General features: G+C 37.5%; 1 protein-coding gene across 1 annotated transcript in view; it reads right to left on the bottom strand.

Moving 5' to 3' along the window:
* Positions 1–200: 200 nt before the first annotated feature.
* The window catches only part of YWHAE (tyrosine 3-monooxygenase/tryptophan 5-monooxygenase activation protein epsilon), a 36,234-nt gene continuing 15,638 nt past the window's right edge, over positions 201–20,796 (bottom strand). The window contains exons 2-6 of the mRNA XM_016211112.2: positions 11,300–11,499; positions 9,235–9,341; positions 8,343–8,549; positions 5,604–5,740; positions 201–1,128 (exon numbers count right to left, since the gene is read on the bottom strand). Coding sequence (XP_016066598.1) covers positions 1,076–1,128; positions 5,604–5,740; positions 8,343–8,549; positions 9,235–9,341; positions 11,300–11,499 — 704 coding nt within the window. The 3' untranslated portion in view covers positions 201–1,075. The remainder of the gene's footprint in view (positions 1,129–5,603; positions 5,741–8,342; positions 8,550–9,234; positions 9,342–11,299; positions 11,500–20,796) is intronic.

Genomic DNA, 20,796 nt, shown 5'->3' with positions numbered 1-20,796 from the left:
AATGAATTGACTTGTACTACTTAGTGTTCTTCACAGACAGGTTACAGGTCATTTTTTTCCAAAAATATACATCTTTGGGAAACAGACAAGTGATTTATGAAAGAAAAAGAGACCTTTTCACATTCAGGCAAATAATACCATCAATGTGTTTAGACTAGAGATTTTATTTTAGAAAGATAAAAGATGGAGGCGCAGTAATATTTGGCATTTTTAATTTAGGTCTGTTTTATTTAAGTTTAATGTTAATTCCATGCTGTGTTTCAGTAAGAACAATACAGATTCTGTATCTGTGGCTCCAGTCAGATATCCAGTAGTACAAATTAGCTTCAAGTTACACATACTGAACAAAAGAGGTTGAGCGAGCGAAGGGGGGGCTGGGGAGAGGGAAGGAGAAGAAACAAAGAATTGAACACGCATGCAGGCTTTCCCATACCACCTTCAATGCTAACCTGCTTCAGAGGGAGAGTAAAAGTAGGCAAGAATGAGCAGCCACGGATTGTTGAACTGTTACCAGCACCATGCTTTTCAGCAACATTTCAGCAGAGTTTGAAACACTTTTTACAGCAAAACCATTACAACAAGCTCCCCAAAAAACCTTTAACCACTTCAAGCTAACACCCAATTAATTTTAAACATTGGTATAAAATTTAAACAATTAGAAAAAGGAAAAATGATACCACATATGCCGCTACAGTGTGATTAACCTCTCACTTAGATGCTTACTTCACCTAGAAGTCTAATGGCTTTCAAATGTAATTTCCATTTCTAATGGTAACCTTGCCACATCTGGCAGGAGACAATACAGTAATGCTGAAAAAGCCTCTATGCAGTCCTGTTAGTGTCTTAAAGAACCTAAAAGCTGGGACCAGTAAAATCCACAGAAATTCACTCTTGCCTTTAAGAACTTTTGAAAACTGTTTTAAAAAAAAACCAACAGGGCAGGAACCTAAATTCTGAGACCAAATGTAAAAGTCAGATTTGGTGGTTCTCAGTGACAATGGGGGAATCTCCAAGAGGGGTGGGATGGGGAGGAGTAGGGTGGTCAGAGATGGGTTCTCTTGTTGGCTTTTATGTCTCACTGATTTTCGTCTTCCACATCCTGCAGCGCTTCTTTATTCTGCTCCTCACCTGCAAAGAGGAATGACAGTTAATTATTTCATACTGACTAAATTAAGCTGTCATGGTCACAAAGGTATCATTCCAAACATAAAGATTCCTTATATTTGCTACAGTTGATATTAAACACAGACAAGCAAAGAACTTCTATCATCCCTGACACCCGAGATGCCTAAGCCAAGAGGTGCTGCTGGATCAAAGTCTTAAATGGTCAACAGGATGGAAAAAAAACCTGACACAGTAAAAAACAAACAATGTTTTTATGCTAAATAAGCTCTTGTAGACAGCCATGGTAACCGTTTTATTAAAATGATTTTCAAGCTTTCATGTATATCATGTCAAAATACCCTTTCTCAATAACCTCACCTCATCAAAGATCAGGAATATTTTACAATTTTTTGCAAAATCTAATTTACCCACAAGCTTCGTGTCAGAAATATTTCAATAAAGAGAACTGAGCAGTAAAATGCTCCAAAGGCCTTCTATAGTTTTAAAGGGTTCTGTTTTTGTAAATATTCTCTATTCTGTATCTTGGCCAATCACACCAAACCATAACCAGAGTGCTCACTCCAGAGTAAACCAGCAAGCTCAAAGTAAACCAGACCACTGAGGCTATTGAAGAAGGGCATTTGGGCCAGTTCTCTCATGCCATTTTTCTTTCCCTCTGAACATGACAATTAGCCTGGAAAGTTTCAACTGCACTTTGACATGCAATAGAAAGCCAGCCTATTCATCTACCTATTAATAAGCATTAAATAAGTCAGGCATAACAAAGAAGCATGCAGGATTTCACTAAAAAATAAAACAGGTCAAAGTTACATTCTTTTGTGCTGTAACAAATCACTTATAAGTCTTACATATTACTAGTGTGAATCAAAATAATTGAAAAATCAATTAACCCAACAATCATAATATGACAGTTTAGACCATCCATCCATTTATATTGCTTGTTAAATTACTTTAGGACGGACAATGACACTAAGACTGGTTGCCTACAGACATAAAGCATTTATCCTGAGGGATGCTTTTAAACAGTCTTCAAGACACTGATATGCTAAACGATAAATGCTGTCACGGCAACAAGGGTTAAGGTAAAAATTAGTTTGTCCTGGGTAAATTAGTTTGAAAATCTCCTTTGTAATAGAAATGTTTAATATTGATATGTGACTCTAACAAGTACCTGTGGTACATACAGAAATTTTTGACTCATATATAGAAAAAGACATGCAAAGACAAAAATACCCATTTGCTGAGGAAAGATATGATGACTACCCAACTATTCTTCCCCCAAGAACAATGTATTCAAACTTAGGAAATGATAGGAGCATTCACTCATTTTTAACAGCAATATACTGCACCAAAATATGGCTAACATACAATAGAGCACACTCTAAATCACTCATAAGCAAACATTAGATTTGCCAAAAGTTCCAAGTAACTTTGGCATAAAAATATTGTCAGATGAATCACACCCAAACAAAGGTGACAGGTAGCAGATCATAAATGTCTTGGAAGGTTTTGCATCCTGGAACGCAGGACAGGCAGTTTTGTAAGCAACAGGATGATCATGTGCAAGCGCGATTAGTGAAGAACCAAGACTAAAAGCAGAATTCACTGTGCCATGATAATGACTTACAAAGTAGTTTTTAGGAAAGGAAGAGTTGGATTTTCCTTTAGGAATCTATATTGCAAGGAGAAAGGGAGGGAGAACAATCACATGAAAGCAACATCACAAGAAAAATAAACCAAGAAAGCAGGACAAAGGAAAACATCAATGATTGAGAGGAGTCGGATTTTGGGTCTTTTTACTTTATATAAACTTCACTCTAAGAAATACTGTTCCTTTTACCTTTAAGAGGATGAACCAATATCCTTTTAAAGGATACAGAGAAGAAAAGTTTTCCTTGGATATGTATTTCTTTGCCCACTCTTTCTAGATTTGGGGGGGGGGAAGAATGGGAGGCAGAGAAAACACACATATCCTCTCTGTGGGTTTACATATGAAACAGTCCTCTGATCACAGGTTAAGAAAAAAAGGACTGAAATAACTTCGAGAAAAAGTTGTGATCCTTTTAAAGAATTATGTTCCAACACACTAAGACAGACAAAACATTCTGCAGTCAAAAAAACATAAAGGTGAATAAAAGTAAAAAAACTTTTGAACCACATAAATTTTTTCCTTTAGAAACCCTCAATTTAAATGTTTTGACACCATTTTCCCTAGTTAGTAAAGTAAAAAAGGAGAAAACAATCTATATAATACTTAAACTAAATTCAAGTAACATTCTGGAAAACTGCCCATTCCATGACCACAATTCTTCTATATTCAGCATTGATTCTAAGTCACAAAACCAATTTAATAAACCATATGTAATACTATACCTTTTAGCAAAACTGGCAAATAATTTCTTAGTACCCACAACAATTTATAAATTCAGGTAATCTGTTAATTTTACTAAAAGGTCAAGATACTACTTGGATTTTCATGTTAAACTATCATGTTGGAATTCTATCATGTTTGATAATTCCAAATATTTTATAATAAAGCTCTTAAATGAAAATTGGTTTGTTTCAAACAAATTTAACCAACCATTCCACTTACAAAGTAAAAAGGAACTGAAACAACTAGATGTCACTAAATTTAAAAGAACTTACAGAATTAATCTATGCTAATGTAATAAAACCTTCCCAACTATAAAAGCATAAGTAGTTTAAAGAAAGCATCCTATTTTAAAATGATCCATTTCATAAAATGAAACCCAATAACCAAAAAAAGTAGTATCTTTGATTCTGTATAAAAACAATGACATACAGTCTACTTCAATTAATCAATTCTTGGTTATCAGTGATAATGATCAAGAGGAGCACTAGAAAATATAAGATTTATTTCTATTTAACACTGTAATTTAACATCTTAGTTGTAAGAGCTGGCATCAAATGTCTAAAACAATAGCATTTCAACCCAGGTCACCCTTGTTATTTTTACCCTCAAATAATGTCCCCAGGTGAGAGGTGTATAGTTTATTATTATTAGGTCAATACTGCTTACCAAACTCTCCACATGCTTTCCTTTTATCCCCTCAAACAGGCAGATATATTAGTCTTCTCTGAGCTGAAGGTGACTATGAGGAGTCCACAGCTATTTGGCCATTTCTTAGTAGTTATTGTTAGAATACAACAAAATTTTACAGCTGGAAGGAACCTTAAGTCATTAGTTCAAAGATGGTAAATTGGTCTTGAATACCAGAGATTCATGGTAGTGGTTGCCTGAAGTGCTGTGTTGAAAAGTAATCAGTAGATCCATCTGGCTTTGTTGGAAAAGTATACAAGTAGGTAACATGTGCTAGTTATCTCAAGCTAATCCTTGTCAAATATCTAAATACTTCACAGAGCTAGTGAGCTCTAGAAGCTGTCACCCAGTTCTCGCTTTAGCACCGTAACCTAAGGTAAGTCTAAAGCCTAACTGTATCCTTCTAGACTAGAGTAAGGAAACTGGCAATTTACATGTCTTGATACCCATTTTCATATGCACCTTTAAAAAGTATAATGCTTCTAAAGACAGTAGAGCATGTTGTGTTTGACCAAGAGACTATGGCTAGCCTCGAGCAATGCATATGCTTCAATTTGAGGAACACCGCCCTTAAAGGTTCTGCAGCTAAAACCGACAGCAAACCTTTTGTTTCCACTCCCTACATTACCACCAACTATAAAACTATCTGTGGTCACATCACATGAGTCTGCCCTCCCCTCTTCAATGATCTATTGTGTATAAAAATGATTCCTTGGAAATAAGCAGAATACAATCTCCTTTAAAATAAAGAAATTTTTAAGTGACAAATTTGGGCTTTTACTACATTTAAAATAAACAGTAAATCCTCCAACTCCATCATAAGAGTAAGTTCTATAAACTACTCAAGTAATTATTTACTACTGAAATGTCTAAAAAAATACAGACAGACTACATCAGGTCTCTTATTAAATAGGACCTAAGGGCAGGGCAGGACATTCCACTTTCTGTACAGAATCCAGAGGAAAAACTTCCTTTTTTAGATAAAAGATTTCCAGAGAAGATGCTTCATAAATATCCGACACCATCTAGTTTAACCTGAGGACACGACTCAGCCAAAGCAGTGATCACGACATTCAAATACAATTAACCTCAGTCCCCTAAAATTGAATCTGAGTAACATCAAATGTTGTTCTTCCTCCTCCAACATCCAAAACAAAACATGAGAGAAGAGGTAAACTAGATTTAACAATTAGAGGTAAAACTTTTAAATATTTAAATATTAATAAAAGATCCCCTTTATCTTACAGCCCAGAACAGAAGAACGTACTTTGCTCTCTTTTCATGAAAAAGTAGTATTAAACTTTGATAGTTTGGAGGGCAGTTTAGAGGAAACTGTAGCTTGATGTAAAGAAGTACCAGGGATTTCTAAGCATAAAAAAAATCCAACAGAGACACATTTTAACTTGAGTTTCCTTACCATCACCCTGCATGTCTGAAGTCCATAGTGTCAGATTATCACGTAACAACTGCATGATAAGTGTAGAGTCCTTATAGCTTTCTTCACTCAGCGTATCCAGTTCTGCAATTGCATCATCAAATGCTGCTTTTGCCAACCTACAAGTATTTACATAAATGTATTACAAAAATAAACTGAAGTCCAAAAACAATTAGAAATGATATTAGTTAGATATTGCTCTTTTCTTCAGTTATCCCACAACATGAATAGTGACACTGAGTACCTGGGTTTTGGCATTAAAATAAAGAAAAAGCACATGTAACTGATGAAAATTAACTTTATATATAATTTTGTAATCTAGCAACTTTGGAGCTAAGTAGAACTTTTGGAGCTAAGTGAAACTTTTGGAGCATCACTTCTTAGTGTGCTTTCAACAAGCCTATCAGTAAATAGACTTTATAGACCAAAATCCAAACTAAAGCACCACCAAAATATATGCATAAAAGAGGTAGTTTCCAGTTCCAGTCAATAACTCACTTATTTAATAAAATTTAAATGCAAAAAGAAATCTTTGGACAGCTATCTCACAGTTTAATAGAATTTAATGTTAATGGAAGCCAAAAATGGGGAGGGGGCAATGCAGAACCCATGAAAATGTAACCATAAAAGTCATTTACTATTAGTTTAGAAGAAATAAAATCCACATTTATTGAGTACTGTGTACTATGTACACCAAATGATGCTGGACACTGGTGGAAAAATAGAAAAGAGTAAAGAGCATAATCTGAGTCCGAAATGAACTTAAAACATCTGGGAATAGGACTGACACATAAATATTCTAAAAGAAGGATGTGCTATTCTAGAAAAAGTGCTTCAGGCACCCATGAAGAAGAGCAAATAGGGGAAGTCAAATCTGAACTAATCTTAATGGGTAGGAAAAGAGCATAAATGGCAAACTTCAGACCAAAGCAAAAGCATGAGTGAAGGCATGGGACAGCTAGACTGGAGAGTAACAATGAAAGATTCAACCAATACTATCAGCTGAACAGACAGCTACAACTTCTTCAGTTAAGATATACCTGTTCCAACTAACTCAACTAGCCACTTAGAATGTGTTTCTTTAAATAGTTTAATGCATTTTAAATAATTTATTGATTTCTAGAGAAAGAGGAAGAGAGAGAGAGAGAAACATCGATGTGGCAGCAAAATATCCATCAGCTGCTTCCTGCAGGCTCCCCTACTGGGGATCAGGCCCAAAACCCAAGCATGTGCCCGGACCAGGAATAAAACAGGCAACTTTTTGGTGCACAGGACGACAGCCAATCAACTGAGCCATACTAGCAGTTAGAATGTTTTTAGATGAATATTAGTTTGCACTCAAATGTATCCACCTGAGGAAAAGCTCTTCTTTCATGGCATATTTGGTTCCTACATGCTCAAGAATACTGAAGTTACAAAGGACAAAAACAGATGGCCCTTGAACAACATGGGTTTGAATTTCATAGGTCGACTTACGATGTTTTTTCAATAAATATATTGGGATTATGTTTTTTGAGACTTGAGACAGTATGAAAAAACTTGCAAACTGCATATGCCAGAAATATCAGAATTAATAAAGTTAGGTGTATCGTGAATGAAAAAAATATATTTTCTCTTTGCTATGATTTCCTCAATAACATTGTCTTTTCTCTAGCTTACTTTATTGTAATAACAGCATATAATACAGAAATATAACATAGAAAATACATGTTAATCGACTTTTTCGTAAGGCATCTAGCCAAAAGTAGGCTTTCAGTAGTTATTGAAGAGTCAAAAACTGTATGTGAATTTTCAACTACACTGGGGGAAATCAGCGCTCCTAATCTCTACATTTTTCAAGGGTCAAATGAATATTACTCTAATTATATGAGGTACCTAAAATAGACAAATTAATAAAGACAGAAATTAGAGATTATAGGGGGTTGGGGTTATGGAGATTTATCCGTTAGTGGTTATAGTCTGTTTCAGGTAATGAAAAGATTTTGGGAATAGATACTGGTGCCAACTAAACTGTAAATTAAAAAATGATTAGAACGGCCATCAGCATGGCTCGGTGGTTGAGCATGGACCCATGAACCAGGTCACAGTTCAATTCCCGGTCAGGGCACATGCCTGGGTTGCAGGCTCAATCCCCAGTAGGGGGCGTGCAGGAGGCAGCCGATCAATGACTCTCATCATTGATGTTTCTCTCTCCCTCTCCCTTCCTCTCTCTGAAATCAATAAAGATATATTAAATAAAAAAATATGAGAGATAGTTTGACATGCATACATCAGTGAAGTGGAAAACTTTATATTAAAATAGAAAATACAAAGTGGTATATATAGACAATAAGCATAACTATATTAAAAATATACCTAACAAAGACTGAAAGCTAATACATAAAAATGAACACAATACTATTATAATTCCTCTCATTCCTTTTTCCCACTCTCTAACAAGTTCGAGATTCTTTTTAATCTACCAATAAAATTTTCCCCCCATCAACATTATTATCATCTAACTGCTCTCCTAGTGAAATCACATAGGTTTGTCTTGAACTGAGATATGTGTGACTTTGTATTATACAAAGCATTGTCATTGAGAGCAAAAAAAATGCTTTACTACATGTCCAAGCCTAGAAAGGCAGTTCAAGGGTACAAGACAGAAAACCAACTAGCTATTCCCCTTTGTGACCTTTTTGACTTTCATAGAGAGAGCTTTTGTTCTCCTCCACAACTTACCTGCAGGCACGGTCAGGGGAATTAAGAATTTCATAGTAGAATACTGAAAAGTTGAGAGCAAGACCTAAGCGGATGGGATGCGTTGGTGGAAGTTCTGTCATTGCAATATCACTAGCAGCTTTATAAGCCACTAGGCTATTCTCTGCAGCCTCCTTCCTGTCATTTCCTGTGGCAAATTCAGCCAGATACCTGTGGTAGTCCCCTTTCCTAAAACAAAAAACAAACAAAACACGGAGTTAAAAATAATGCTATTTAAATAAAAAATAACTATTAAAATTTTTCTGTGTGAAAAATATATTAAACAATTAACTGGTACACGTCAGTAATTTTAAAAAATCTTTTCAGGAATGACTGCTTCATCTATTTAGTTTTCCTCCTTAGAGATTTCATATTGTCAAATATAAGCAAAGTCCTAGAGAAATTAATTGAAAACCTAAAAAAATAATAATAATAAACAAATTTATCACTGGATAGGCTAGAATTAAATAACAAAAGTGGTTCCAAAGAATGGTACAACAGTTTGTTCATCATGAAATAAAACTTACATAAAGATGTTAAGAATGAACTACATAATGCATTGCTCTCGCTAGGGGAAAAACCCCACACAGGCATACAGATGTAAACAGGTAAAACAAAACCTAGTACATTTTTACAGTAATAGTCTGTCCATCTTAAATGCTGTAATATTAATATTTCATTAAAAGTGAATTTGCAAATGAGAATTCAAAAATTAAGTTTTGATAATCACTCCTTCCTTGTAACAACTATTGTAATCAATCCTTCCAACATTGAACAACTATTCTTAAGTAAAAATTGAAAACCTACGTAGAAAAAATGATTCTAAGACAGCCAACATTTAATCTGACATTTTCCCTTCTAGTATAAAACCTACATTTTATAATAGAAAACCTTGGACTCGCCAGTGTTAGCTGCTGGAATGAGGTGTTTGTCCAGTACATCCAGAATGTCACAACAGATTAACTTTAGTTCAGTCTCAACCTGAAAAAAAAGGTCAAAAACTGTTTAAGTCCAAGAAATTATAAATTAATCCCACATTCTACCTCTGGTTTTAAAGAAACCATATTAAACAAAAAGCAGAGAAAAGTTGTCTCCAATATAGAAATTATCTTATTTCTTTCTATGTGCTATTTAGTCAAGTGCTTTGATTGATTGATTTTTTTAGAGAGAGGGGAAGGGAGAGAGAAAGAGAAACACTGATCCATCTTCTCCAGCATAGGGAACGAACCTGCAACGTTATGTGCGCTGACTGGAAATCAAACCTGCCACGTTTTAGTGTTCAGGGTGACCTCCAACTAGCTGAGAAATACAGCCAGGGCAAGTGCTTTTATTTATTTGTTTTTTCTAATATATCTTTATTGATTTCAGAGAGAGGAAAGGAGAGGGAGAGAGGGAGATAGAAACATCAATGATAAGAGAGTCATTGATGGAGTCCGCAACCCGGGCATGTGCCCTGACCCGGAATCGAACCCCGATCGCCTGGATCCTAGGTCAACGCTCAACCGCTAGGCCACACCCAGCCAGGCAGGGCAAGTGCTTTTAAAAAAATGAACTCATAGCTCAGGTATGGAAGAGTAACAGATTACTACTTACTAAGTGCTGCACATTCATATTAATTAAATTTTCTAATGAGGTATTATACTCAGAACCTCATAAACTGAAATAATACCCTTTATAAGGGGATCATTTTCCCATCTATAAATTGAAATAATACCTACCCTTTATAGGGGATCATTTAAAGATTAAACAAATACAGTATCTTACACAATTATATATCTTCCCACTCAGAACAGTGCCCAGCAGAGCTGGGAACAGTCCATAAATGTGGTTTCCCCTCCCCTCAACAAACTCATTCCTCTACTACTTTGTGCCTGCTTCTGTAATTTCTCCCACTGTACTCTGTGTAATATGCCTATCTCTTCCACTAGATCAGTTTCTTAACAGTACTACTGACATTTTGGGCTTAACAATTCCATGTTGTAGGAGGTGGTCCTACACACAGCAGGGTGTTTAGCAGCATCCCTGTCTCTACCCACTACATGCCAGTAGCACTCTCTAAGTTGACAACCAAAAATGTCTCTAGACATTGCCAAATGTCCTCTGAGGAACAAAATCACCATCTGGTTGACAACCACTACATCAATAATGGCTATCAAACTTTTTTGGCCAAAACCCACAGTAAAAATGGTATTACATAAATGTATATACACATATATAATATCTGAAACAATACCTCATGAAATAATGTCTAATGCCCTCTGATATTTTCCTATTAAAAAACAAAAATAACGATACTGAGGATTCATAAGGATAGTAACTATCTGTCTCATCTTTGTACCCATAACAACTAGCTAATTGTGTGGTGTGAAAGAGGCACACAAATACTTGTTAAATTCCACTGGGTGGTAATTTCAAGTCACTCTATAAAGTCTCTTGCAGTTACCAGAATAAAAACGAAAATTAATTCTCTACTCGTGTGGTGCTCAAAATTGAACACCACCCTCTGCAGCTTCCCATGAACGGAGTTCTTCACCTCTATCCTGAAATATTGTATAGTGTGTAATTCCTAATCCAGGTGAGCAAAAGATACAAGCCCATTAAAATATAACATGTATACTACAGCCCAGCCAGGCGTGGCTCAGTGGTTGAGCATTGACCTAGGATCCAAGAGATCATGGTTTGATTCCCAGTCAGGGCACATGCCTGGGTTGTGGGCTCGATCCCCAGTAGGGGTCGTGCAGGAGTCAGCCCATCAATGACTCTCTCATCATTGATGTTTCTATCCCTCTCCCTTCCTCTCTCTGAAATCAATAAAGATATATTTAAAAATAAATAATGTATAGTACATATGTATACAACATGTGTACTAGGCTATGATCTAAAATATCCAAAACCTAAGGCACCTTTCTTTAAAGATGTCTAGGATATAACATTCTCACCATTTGCCGATATTCCCGAATCATTTTTAGTTTGTCTTCTCCTCCCTTGTTTTCTTCTTTCTGTTCAATGCTGCTGATTATTCTCCAGGAGGCTCTTCTAGCTCCAATCACATTTTTATATGCAACAGATAGGAGGTTTCTTTCTTCAACTGTCAACTCCACATCCATCCCTGCCACTTTCTTCATTGATTCCACCATTTCTGTAACAAAAAAGTAAAATCAGACCTTACAAAGTTTTGTTAACAAATCCCTTCACAGGTCTTTTTTCTATCAGGCTAATATAAAACAAAACATAAAAATTTTAACAAAAACTTTCACAATCATCAAAACGAATGTAAGTAAAAAACTAAGAGCATATAAAATAAACTAAACTAAGAGCCTGGAGCAAGAGAATCTGTTGTATGGAGTCAGAACATCAAACAGTACCTAGGTATAGTATGGCTTGGAGGAATCTCTCTCATACTAAATAAGGTAACTAAGAATGCACGCCTAACTCGTTTCCCAGTAAAAATAATTGAGCTAGCAGTTTAAGACAAAGATTAAAAATTTACAGGCTCTAAAAATGTATTATCTTACAAATAAATTATTTCTAAATACAAATATTTCCCAAATAACAGTCATGGGAGGAAGGTGAATTCATCAATACAGCAAACATCTTTGAATGTTCCCATCCTTCCTCCTTTAAGGGCACTGCCCACCTCAGAATTCATTCATGGGCAAAACTTTTGTTGGTTCCTATTAATCGCCACTAGGTGGCGAGCTAAGAAAGGGGCCCAGATAAGCCTTGGTTGATCCCGAGTACTATAGGGAAAAATAGGTAATACGATGAATGCATAGTGAATGCAAAGAACGAACCAGAAACAGCTCAATAAACACTGAGTAAATACATTAATGAAAACTATGCTTTTACAAAAAACCCTAGATGCCATATTACCATGTGGCTCTCCAACTTTACTGATTCAGAATTTTGGTGATAAGACCAAAGGATCTACATTTTTAACAAGCACCTCTAGCTTACATTAACACTCTGTAAGCATAAGCATTCCTTAAGGAATGATGCAGACGGTAACTTTATGAAACAATGCCTAATGGTATGTTAAATTACGTGTAATCCTAGAAAAATGTTTCAAAAATTATCCTTTCAGGAATATCAGTTAAGAAAAATATTAAGTAAGATGGCAAGGTCTTTGGAAAAGTTTGGTAGTTTTTCCTTATACAGTTAACCACCATAAGAATATAGCAATTCCACTCCAAGGTATTAACCAAGAGAAATAAAAACATATCTCCACAAAGACTTTTAAACAAATGTTAACAGTAACTTTATTCATAATAGCCAAAAGATGAGACACACATGGACTGGCTGCCTCCCACACGAGCCTCTCAAACATCGATGTTTCTCTCTCTCCCCCCGCCCCCGACACTCTCTCTGAAAAGCAATGAAAAAAATATCCTTGGGCAAGGATTTAAAAAAATAAACTACTAACAAATCAAACATGCCTCAAAAGTTAAACTCATAAGATTGTTGCCAGATAGGAGGGGGCCTGAGGACTGGAAAGGGATTAAGAAGTACAATTTGGCAGTTACAAAATAGTCACCGGGCCCTGGCCAGTGTGCTCAGTGGTTAGAGCATCTGCCTGGGCACCAGAGGGTCTCGTGTTCCATTCCCGATCCAGGGCATGTGCCTGGGTTGCACGTTTGTCCCCTAGCCCCAGTGGGAAGCAACCGATCGATGTGTAAGTCTTCTCGTCGATGTCCGCCCCCCCCCCCCTCCACCCACCACCCCTCCCTTCCTCCCTTCCTCTCTCTGGAAAGCAATGGAAAAAATATCCTTGGGTGAGGATTAGCCAAAAAAAAAAAAAAGTCACCGGGATGTAAAATACAGCATAGGAAATAGTCAATAATATTGTAATAACTATATATGGTGCCAGGTGGGTGGTGGTACTAGGCTTAGGGGAGGATCACTTTGTAAGCTATTAAAATGTCTAACCACTGTGTTGTACACCTAAAAGTAATATTGAATGTCAACTGTGAAAAATTTTCTTAGAAAAGTGAACCAGTAATTAATTCACTTTTCTAAATTGTTCCCAACAGTCCAGCCAGTGTGGCTCAGAGGTTGAGCATCCACCTGATCCAGGAGATCACGGCTCAATTTCGGGTCAAGGCACATGCCCCTGTTGCAGGCTCAATCCCCAGGAGGGGGCGGAAGGAGGCAGCCAATCAATTTTTCTCATCACTGACATTTCTCTCTCCCTCTCCCCCCCTTCCTCTCTGTGAAATCAATAAAATCATATAAAAATGATTGTTCCCAACAAAGCACTGAAAAAAACCTAGCTACACCAAAAAGAACATTCTTTTTTAAAATATTGTATTTTGTTTACCTATTTTTTTTAAATGAGAGAAAAGGAGGGAGGGAGAGAGACATTGATGTGAGAGAGAAACATCCACCAGATGCTTCCTGCATATGCCCTCAACAGGAATCGAACCAGCAACCTGAGTATGTGCCCTGAACAGGAATCAAACCCACCACCTTCTGATGTATGGGACAATGCTCTGACTGAGCCACACTGGCATGGGCAAGAACACTAATTCTTTAAAATTTTATGGCTTGCTCGGCCAGGTGTGGCTCAGCCTTTGAGCATCAACCTAGGATGCAGAAGATCGCAGTTCAATTCCTGGTCAGGGCACATGCCCGGATTGCGGGATCCGTCCCAAGCCAGGGGGTGTGCAGGAGGCAGCCGACCAATGACAACTCTCTTATCATTGATGTTTCAACTCTCTCCCTCTCCCTTCCTCTCTCTGAAATCAATAAAGATTTTTTTTTTAATAAAAACATAAAATTGTACGGCTTTGCAACATTATATATGGAAAAACTATACACAAATATCTAAAACCATCAAAAATTAATGTTATGTCTCTGGGTACTACACCACATTATTTAGATTCTCTTCACATTTTTGTTTTCAAATCTTTCAACAATGAACACTCAGTATTTTTAAAAATGTGAGGGGGAAAATATATTTAAAACAATGATATTCTACTATCCCAGATTCAGTTAGTTACACAACCCCCTTCATTTAGAAAGCCACAAAACAATGCACAAAAGACTGTGGTACAACTACAGAAGCAGCAGCTATCCACTTTTATTAAATAACAGCTTTATTGCTCTGTAATTCATATACCATACAATTCACCCATTTAAAGTGTACAACTTAATGGGTTTTAACGTATTCACAGAACTGTGCACCCATCACCACAATCAATTTTAGAACATTTTCATCACTTGATAAAGAAAAGCTCCAGCTTTTTCCTGCCAGCGTTGATCCATCAGCATCTCTCAAGATAACTGGCACAAGACTGGGCGAGAAGAGAAAATATGAGCCGGGGAGCCCTGCTCCCAACACTAATATTGGCCCCCGTGCGAGGAGGCAATAAGTACAGTGCCTTGAGCCTGGATGTGGGGAACTTCTGGGGTTCTGAAATTTTACAGTAAAACATCGACATAAACTAATGCAGGCAAGGGGGTGTCATTAAAGCCGGAAGTCCGTTATATAATAAATAGGTTTTCCGAATGCGTATGTTAAAAAATTGACAATTTACCTGTTTTTACTTATGTAGAGACATTTGTGTAGTTAAAATTACGTATAAAAAGTTTGATTTCACAGAAGTGAAGTTAATCTTTTTATACATACTAATTTTAAATTTACACTGGAACAGGTCTAGTAAATGCATTCATTCACCAGTCACCTCGAGTAAACAAATGCACATGGCTGGGGTGTAGCTTAGCACATGTCTGACATCAAGGGCACACACAATGTCACACCATGAGACAACAGAACCAATTAACAACAGAGCCCATTACCACAGACGCAGTGTGTTCACATGCTAATCATTCAAACAGTTTACAAGCAGTGACTCTTGGATTTAAATATGTAGACTATAGTTGTAGATAGATATGTAACACTTATTTACATCAGCAAAACTACAGTTTTTTTCTAACATATCATCTATTTGATAAAATTTGTTTAAAACTCTAACAGTGAATAATTTAAAAAAATAACCTGTTAATTATAAGCAAATCTTGGTTAAAAGCCTTTTAAAATTAACAGGATGTTAACTTTCACATATGACATACAGACGGGAAATTTTGTCTATTAAATCCGAAATCCATTAAATCAAGGTCCACAAAATCAAGGGTTGTGTTGAAATCAAGGGTTTGCCCTAGCCGGTTTGGCTCAGTGGTTAAGTGTCGAACCGAGGACTGAAGGGTCCCGTGTTCAATTCCAGCAAGGGCACATACCTAGGTTGCAGGCTCGATCCGGCTTAGGTCAGGCTGCATGCAGGAGGCAACCAATTGATGTCTCTCTCTCACATTGATGTTTCTCTCCCCACCCCTTCCTTCCATTCTGAAAAGCAATGGAAAAAATATCCTCAGGTGAGGATTTAAAAAAAAAATTAAGTAACAAAAAATCGAGGATTTACTGTACACACAAAACAAGGATTACTGACACATCCAACAACGAACAGGTCCACACCAAGACCCTAGTAAAGAACTGTATCATGCTCAGTAACAGCTTATGCATTGCCACTGAGGAGCAAAAAGGGGCACCAAGATGACTCCTAGAGGAGGAAGAGATTTTAAACAAACAAAAAATCCAAGAGCCCATTGGTCCACCGACCAAAAGGTTACGGGTTTGATTCCTGGTCAAGGACACATGTACCTCGGTTCCCAGTCATCAGTTGGGGCACATCTGGGAGGCAACCAATCAATGTGTGTGTGTCTCTCCCCCCATCCATCCTTTCACTCTCTCTAGAAATCAATGGGGAAAAAATATCCTTGGATGAGGATTTAAAAAAAAAAATGATCAAAAAAAATTCAGGCCCGGCAGGGCGTGGCTCAGCGGTTGAACGTCGACCCAGGATCCAGGCGATCAGAGTTCGATTCCCGGTGAGGGCACATGCCCGGGTTGCGGGCTTAATGACTCTCTCGTCGTCGATGTTTCTCTCTCTCTCGCTCCCTCTCCTTTCCTCTCTCTGAAATCAACAAAGATATATTTTAAAAAAAATTTTTTTAAATTCAGAAGAAATATGAAAGGAAAAAGAATGCCAACATCAGCAGGGCAAACTTCTTGCATGCATCACTCTAAGATCAGGCCAATGTGGCTCAACAGGTGGCTATGTGCTAGAGGGCAAGAAGCTGGACTCCTGAGAAAAATTAAGGCCTGGAAAGGCAAATAAATCCCCCTCCTTCCTATCTTAGCTCATGTAATAAAGGTGTTCATCATTCGAAGGGAGGGAGGGGGAGACAGAGACAGATGGAAAAGCTCAGGCCAATTAAGTCACTCCCTAGTTACCCCCAACTCACTCAGCCATAGGACACCACCAACTACTTTCTGTCTCTAGGATTTCCCTATTCTACAAATTTCATATAAACTGAACCGTATGTTGTCTCTTGTGACTGTCAGCACTTACCACATTATTTATCCATTTGTCACTTAATAGACACATGAGCTAAATTTTCTTTCTTTTTTGGCTATTATAAATAATGCTATGAACATTGATATAAGTATGCTTTTCAGTCTCCTGACTATATACACCTACAAGTGGAACTGCAGGGTCATATGATAACTTTTTGAGGAACTATCAAACTGTTAACAGGGGCTGCATTTTTATATTCCCACCAGCAATACAGGAGGATTCTAATTTCTCTATATTCTCACCAACACTTTTAAGTTTCTTTTTCTTTAACCTTTTTCAAAAGTTTATTTTAAAAATAGAGAAAAAGGGAGGGAGGGAGAGGGGGAAGGAGAAGCATCAATTTGTTGTACCACTTATTTAAGTATTCACTGGTTGATTCTTGTAGTGCCCTGATGAGGGACAGAACCCACAATCTTGGCATACAGTGACACTCTAACCAACTGAGCTATCCTGCCAGGGCTTAAGTTTCTTTTTTTTAATAGTAATCCAAGCGGGTGAAAAGTGGTATCTCATGATTTGTATTTGCATTTCCTTGATGGCTAAAGATGGTGCGCATCTACTCATGTATTTTAAGTCATTTGTGTATGTTCTTTGGAAAAGATTCATAAGCTTTGCCAATTTTTATATTTATTTACTTATTTGCCTCTTTATTACTGAGTTATCGGAATAATTTACTTTTAAAATCTCAAATACTCAGCCCCTCATCTTCAGGAATTTCTCCACTGCTGAAGGTAGACGATTAAGGGACAGTAGTATGAGTCAGAGAAAAGAGCCTTCCTACTACCCCGAAAAGTTTAACAATCAGTGCTTTGTACCAATCATGACTATAATGAAGCTATTATAACACTGGCGTCATCCTTATCCTTTTAGCACCAGCAACAGAAACGATCTGAACTATAACATACCGCAAAACTATGTGAAAGCTCTGATTTATCCAAAATTCTAGACTGACCACACTCTCAAAACCTCCATCAGCAAAGGATTACCACCAATTATATTCACATAAATTTCACAACACAACCAGTATTTCATGAAATTATCTTAGCAGCAACTATTTCATCAATGTGATCTAAGCATTTCTGAGACAGGGAATTCTGTCGAACCCATTTACCACAGGTATAATCATAACTTATGAACCAGAAAACTGAGACTCACGGTCAAATCACTACTTGTGGATGCATAGGCTGTTTGGTACATGAAGTCTGGGCAACAAAATACAATTTCTGGGACTTCTGATAGTTTGGAGCCAATGAGTAGCTGGCTGAAAATCACCACTGTTACTGATAGGCCTGTTTGGTTCCAGGACATTTCTCCTTCGCTGTGATATAATAGCCATTCATTACATTCATTACATTAAACCAGCTTGCCTCTATTTGCTAGTGTACTGCCAAAAAGAGAATCAAATGTTTTTTACCCTGACTTTAATTTAGCCTTGGTTCTTGATTTTGTTCTTTGAAGTAGTAGCACATTCATTCAATAAACTCATTCACAAATAAAACGCCTCATGCCAGACATTGTTCCAAATGCTTTGCATGTCCCAAAACATTTAATTTTCTCAACACAGACCTTTGAAGCAGATACTAATATTATCCTCATTTTAAGGAAACTAATGAATGTGGATGTTACTCTGACTCAAACATCACAAATTCAGCAGATTACAACTCAGGCAATCTAACTCCAGAGTTGCGCTTTGATTTAATCATATTGCCTCAGATTTGAATTAGTCTTTATGGAAATCCTTTTGTTTGCTGGTATAAGATCGCTTGCAAGATAAACGGTTTCAATGACAACAGACACAAAAGCTTAATCCAGCCCAGCCGCTGTAGCTCAGGGTTGAGAATCGACCTAGGATCCAGGATATCGAGATCCGATTCTTGGTCAGGGCACACGCCCAGGTTGCAGGCTCGATCCCCAAAAGGAGGTGTACAGGAGGCAACCAATCAATGACTCTCATCACTGATGTGTTTTTTTTGTTTTTTTTTTAATATATCTTTATTGATTTCAGAGAGAGGAAATGAGAGGAAGAGAGAGAGAGAGATAAAAACATCAATGTGAGAGAGTCATCGATTGGCTGCAGCCCTCAACCCGGGCATGTGCCCTGACCGGGAATCAAACACTGATTGCCTGGATCCCAGGTTGACGCTTAACTGCTGAGCCACGCCCGGCCGGGCATCACTGATGTTTCTCTCTCTCTCTCCCTCAAATCAATAAAACATATTTTTTTAAAAAAACTTAATCCATTAAAATGTGGTTTGTGTTTAGAATATTTTTCCCGCCTACAAAATTAACACCCCCCAACATCATCTCTAAAAAGCTTACGGCCAATGTCACAGTAAAGAATAGATACTCCCATGCCACTAATATCTCTACATCAACATCCCAGTAAACTTGATTCTCCCAAGTTTGTCCCTGCCAGCTAGTAAAACAAGTCTTTGCTGAGTTTCAATAGTCTTTTGAAAAGACAGAGCACGAGATATAAAAAAGGGGCACATGTCCACCTATCAGACTGACTAGAAGTTACCACAAGGCCCAATTCTATAGTTCCTAATAAGATCCAGGGTCAAGGTGAAAGTAAAATGTTAAGAATCAGCCATGGGAAAATAAGCAGGCTCAGTACCAGCTGACAGAATTAACATGCCTCATACCAAAGCATACCAGGGTCATAACTATAATTTCTCCCAACATGGAAAAAAATGTCTGGCAGTTGTTACAACACATAATCCTGACTTTCAAAGACAGAAAACTGAAGCTAAGAGTAACTTGCTTGAAGTCACACAGCTAGTAAGTGGTAAAACCAGAACTCAAACCCAGACAATCAAACCAAGTGCCTGAGCTCTTAACCACATTCAACTAACTTTCCAAATAAAGTGCTCATAGAAACAAAGTCTGAAGTCCAAGATCACTGAAGGTAATTGCCCCCATGGAAAGAAAGAGGCGTTAGCATCACACACTGCCCTAAAAAGATTCAGTCATTCAAGGTTCTATAGATCTTGGGTTTGCTTTATGTAAAGGTTGACAAATCAGTTGGCCAATGACCTTTTGTCTTTGCCTAGGAAACTATTCACCCCTCTGGATCAAACTCCAACACCTCACTCTGTGAAGGAAGCCTTCCTGTGATATCAAATCTATGTCCGTATTTCCCTGTATTAACGATCAGTGTTTTTCTTCCCATCAATTACCACCTTCCTAAAAGAAGATGAACTGTGTCTTTATATTTCCAAAAGAGCACAGCATTAAATGCCACAAGAGGCACAAAAACACTTGATGAAAAAATGAAGAGAGTAAAACAAACTATGTTAAATACACTGAGAAATAAATTCTGGCGGGCTTGACTGAATATGTCCTGGGTAAACAAACCTGTTTAAGCATCCCCTCGAGATAGAACCAGAGATTCTAATGTTCTCTCAGCAATTTCAATAGGCCCTTTTGCTTCAGCCCGTTTTATTTAACAGAAAATTTCATTATATCTGTCCCTAAAGAACTCTGACAGCCCAGCCGGGTGAGGCTCAGAGTTTGAGCGTCCACCTAGGATCCAGGCGATTGGGGTTCGATTCCCAGTCAGGACACATGCCCGGGTTGCAAGCTCGATCCCCAGTCAGGGGCGTGCAGGAGGCAGCCGATCAATGATGACTCATCATTGATGTTTCTATCTCTCTCTCTCTCTCCCTCTCCTTTCCTCTCTCTGATATCAATAAAGATATAAAAATAAAATAAATAAAATTATATTAAAAAAAAACAACTCTGATACCCAAAGAATCATACTGAAGGTCTGAGCTCTGTTCATTAAATATATAAAGAGAACTTAGTACAGGTGTCCTACTTCATTACATTTTAGCAAAGTGCCTATAAATTAACATAATATTCCCAACTAACAAGACTACCGTATCGCCAGGCCGGACATGGTTCAGCGCTTGAGCGTCGACCTGGGACATCCAGGCAATCAGGGTTCGATTCCTGGTCAGGGCATATGCCCGAGCTGCAGGCTCGATCCCTGGTTGGGGGAGTGCAGGAGGCAGCCGATC

The sequence above is a fragment of the Miniopterus natalensis genome, chromosome 17 (assembly GCF_054644295.1).
Source record: "Miniopterus natalensis isolate mMinNat1 chromosome 17, mMinNat1.hap1, whole genome shotgun sequence".
In the NCBI taxonomy this organism is placed as follows: domain Eukaryota; kingdom Metazoa; phylum Chordata; class Mammalia; order Chiroptera; family Miniopteridae; genus Miniopterus; species Miniopterus natalensis.
Note: the sequence above shows the minus strand (reverse complement) of the source record. Positions and strands in the feature narration are given on the sequence as shown.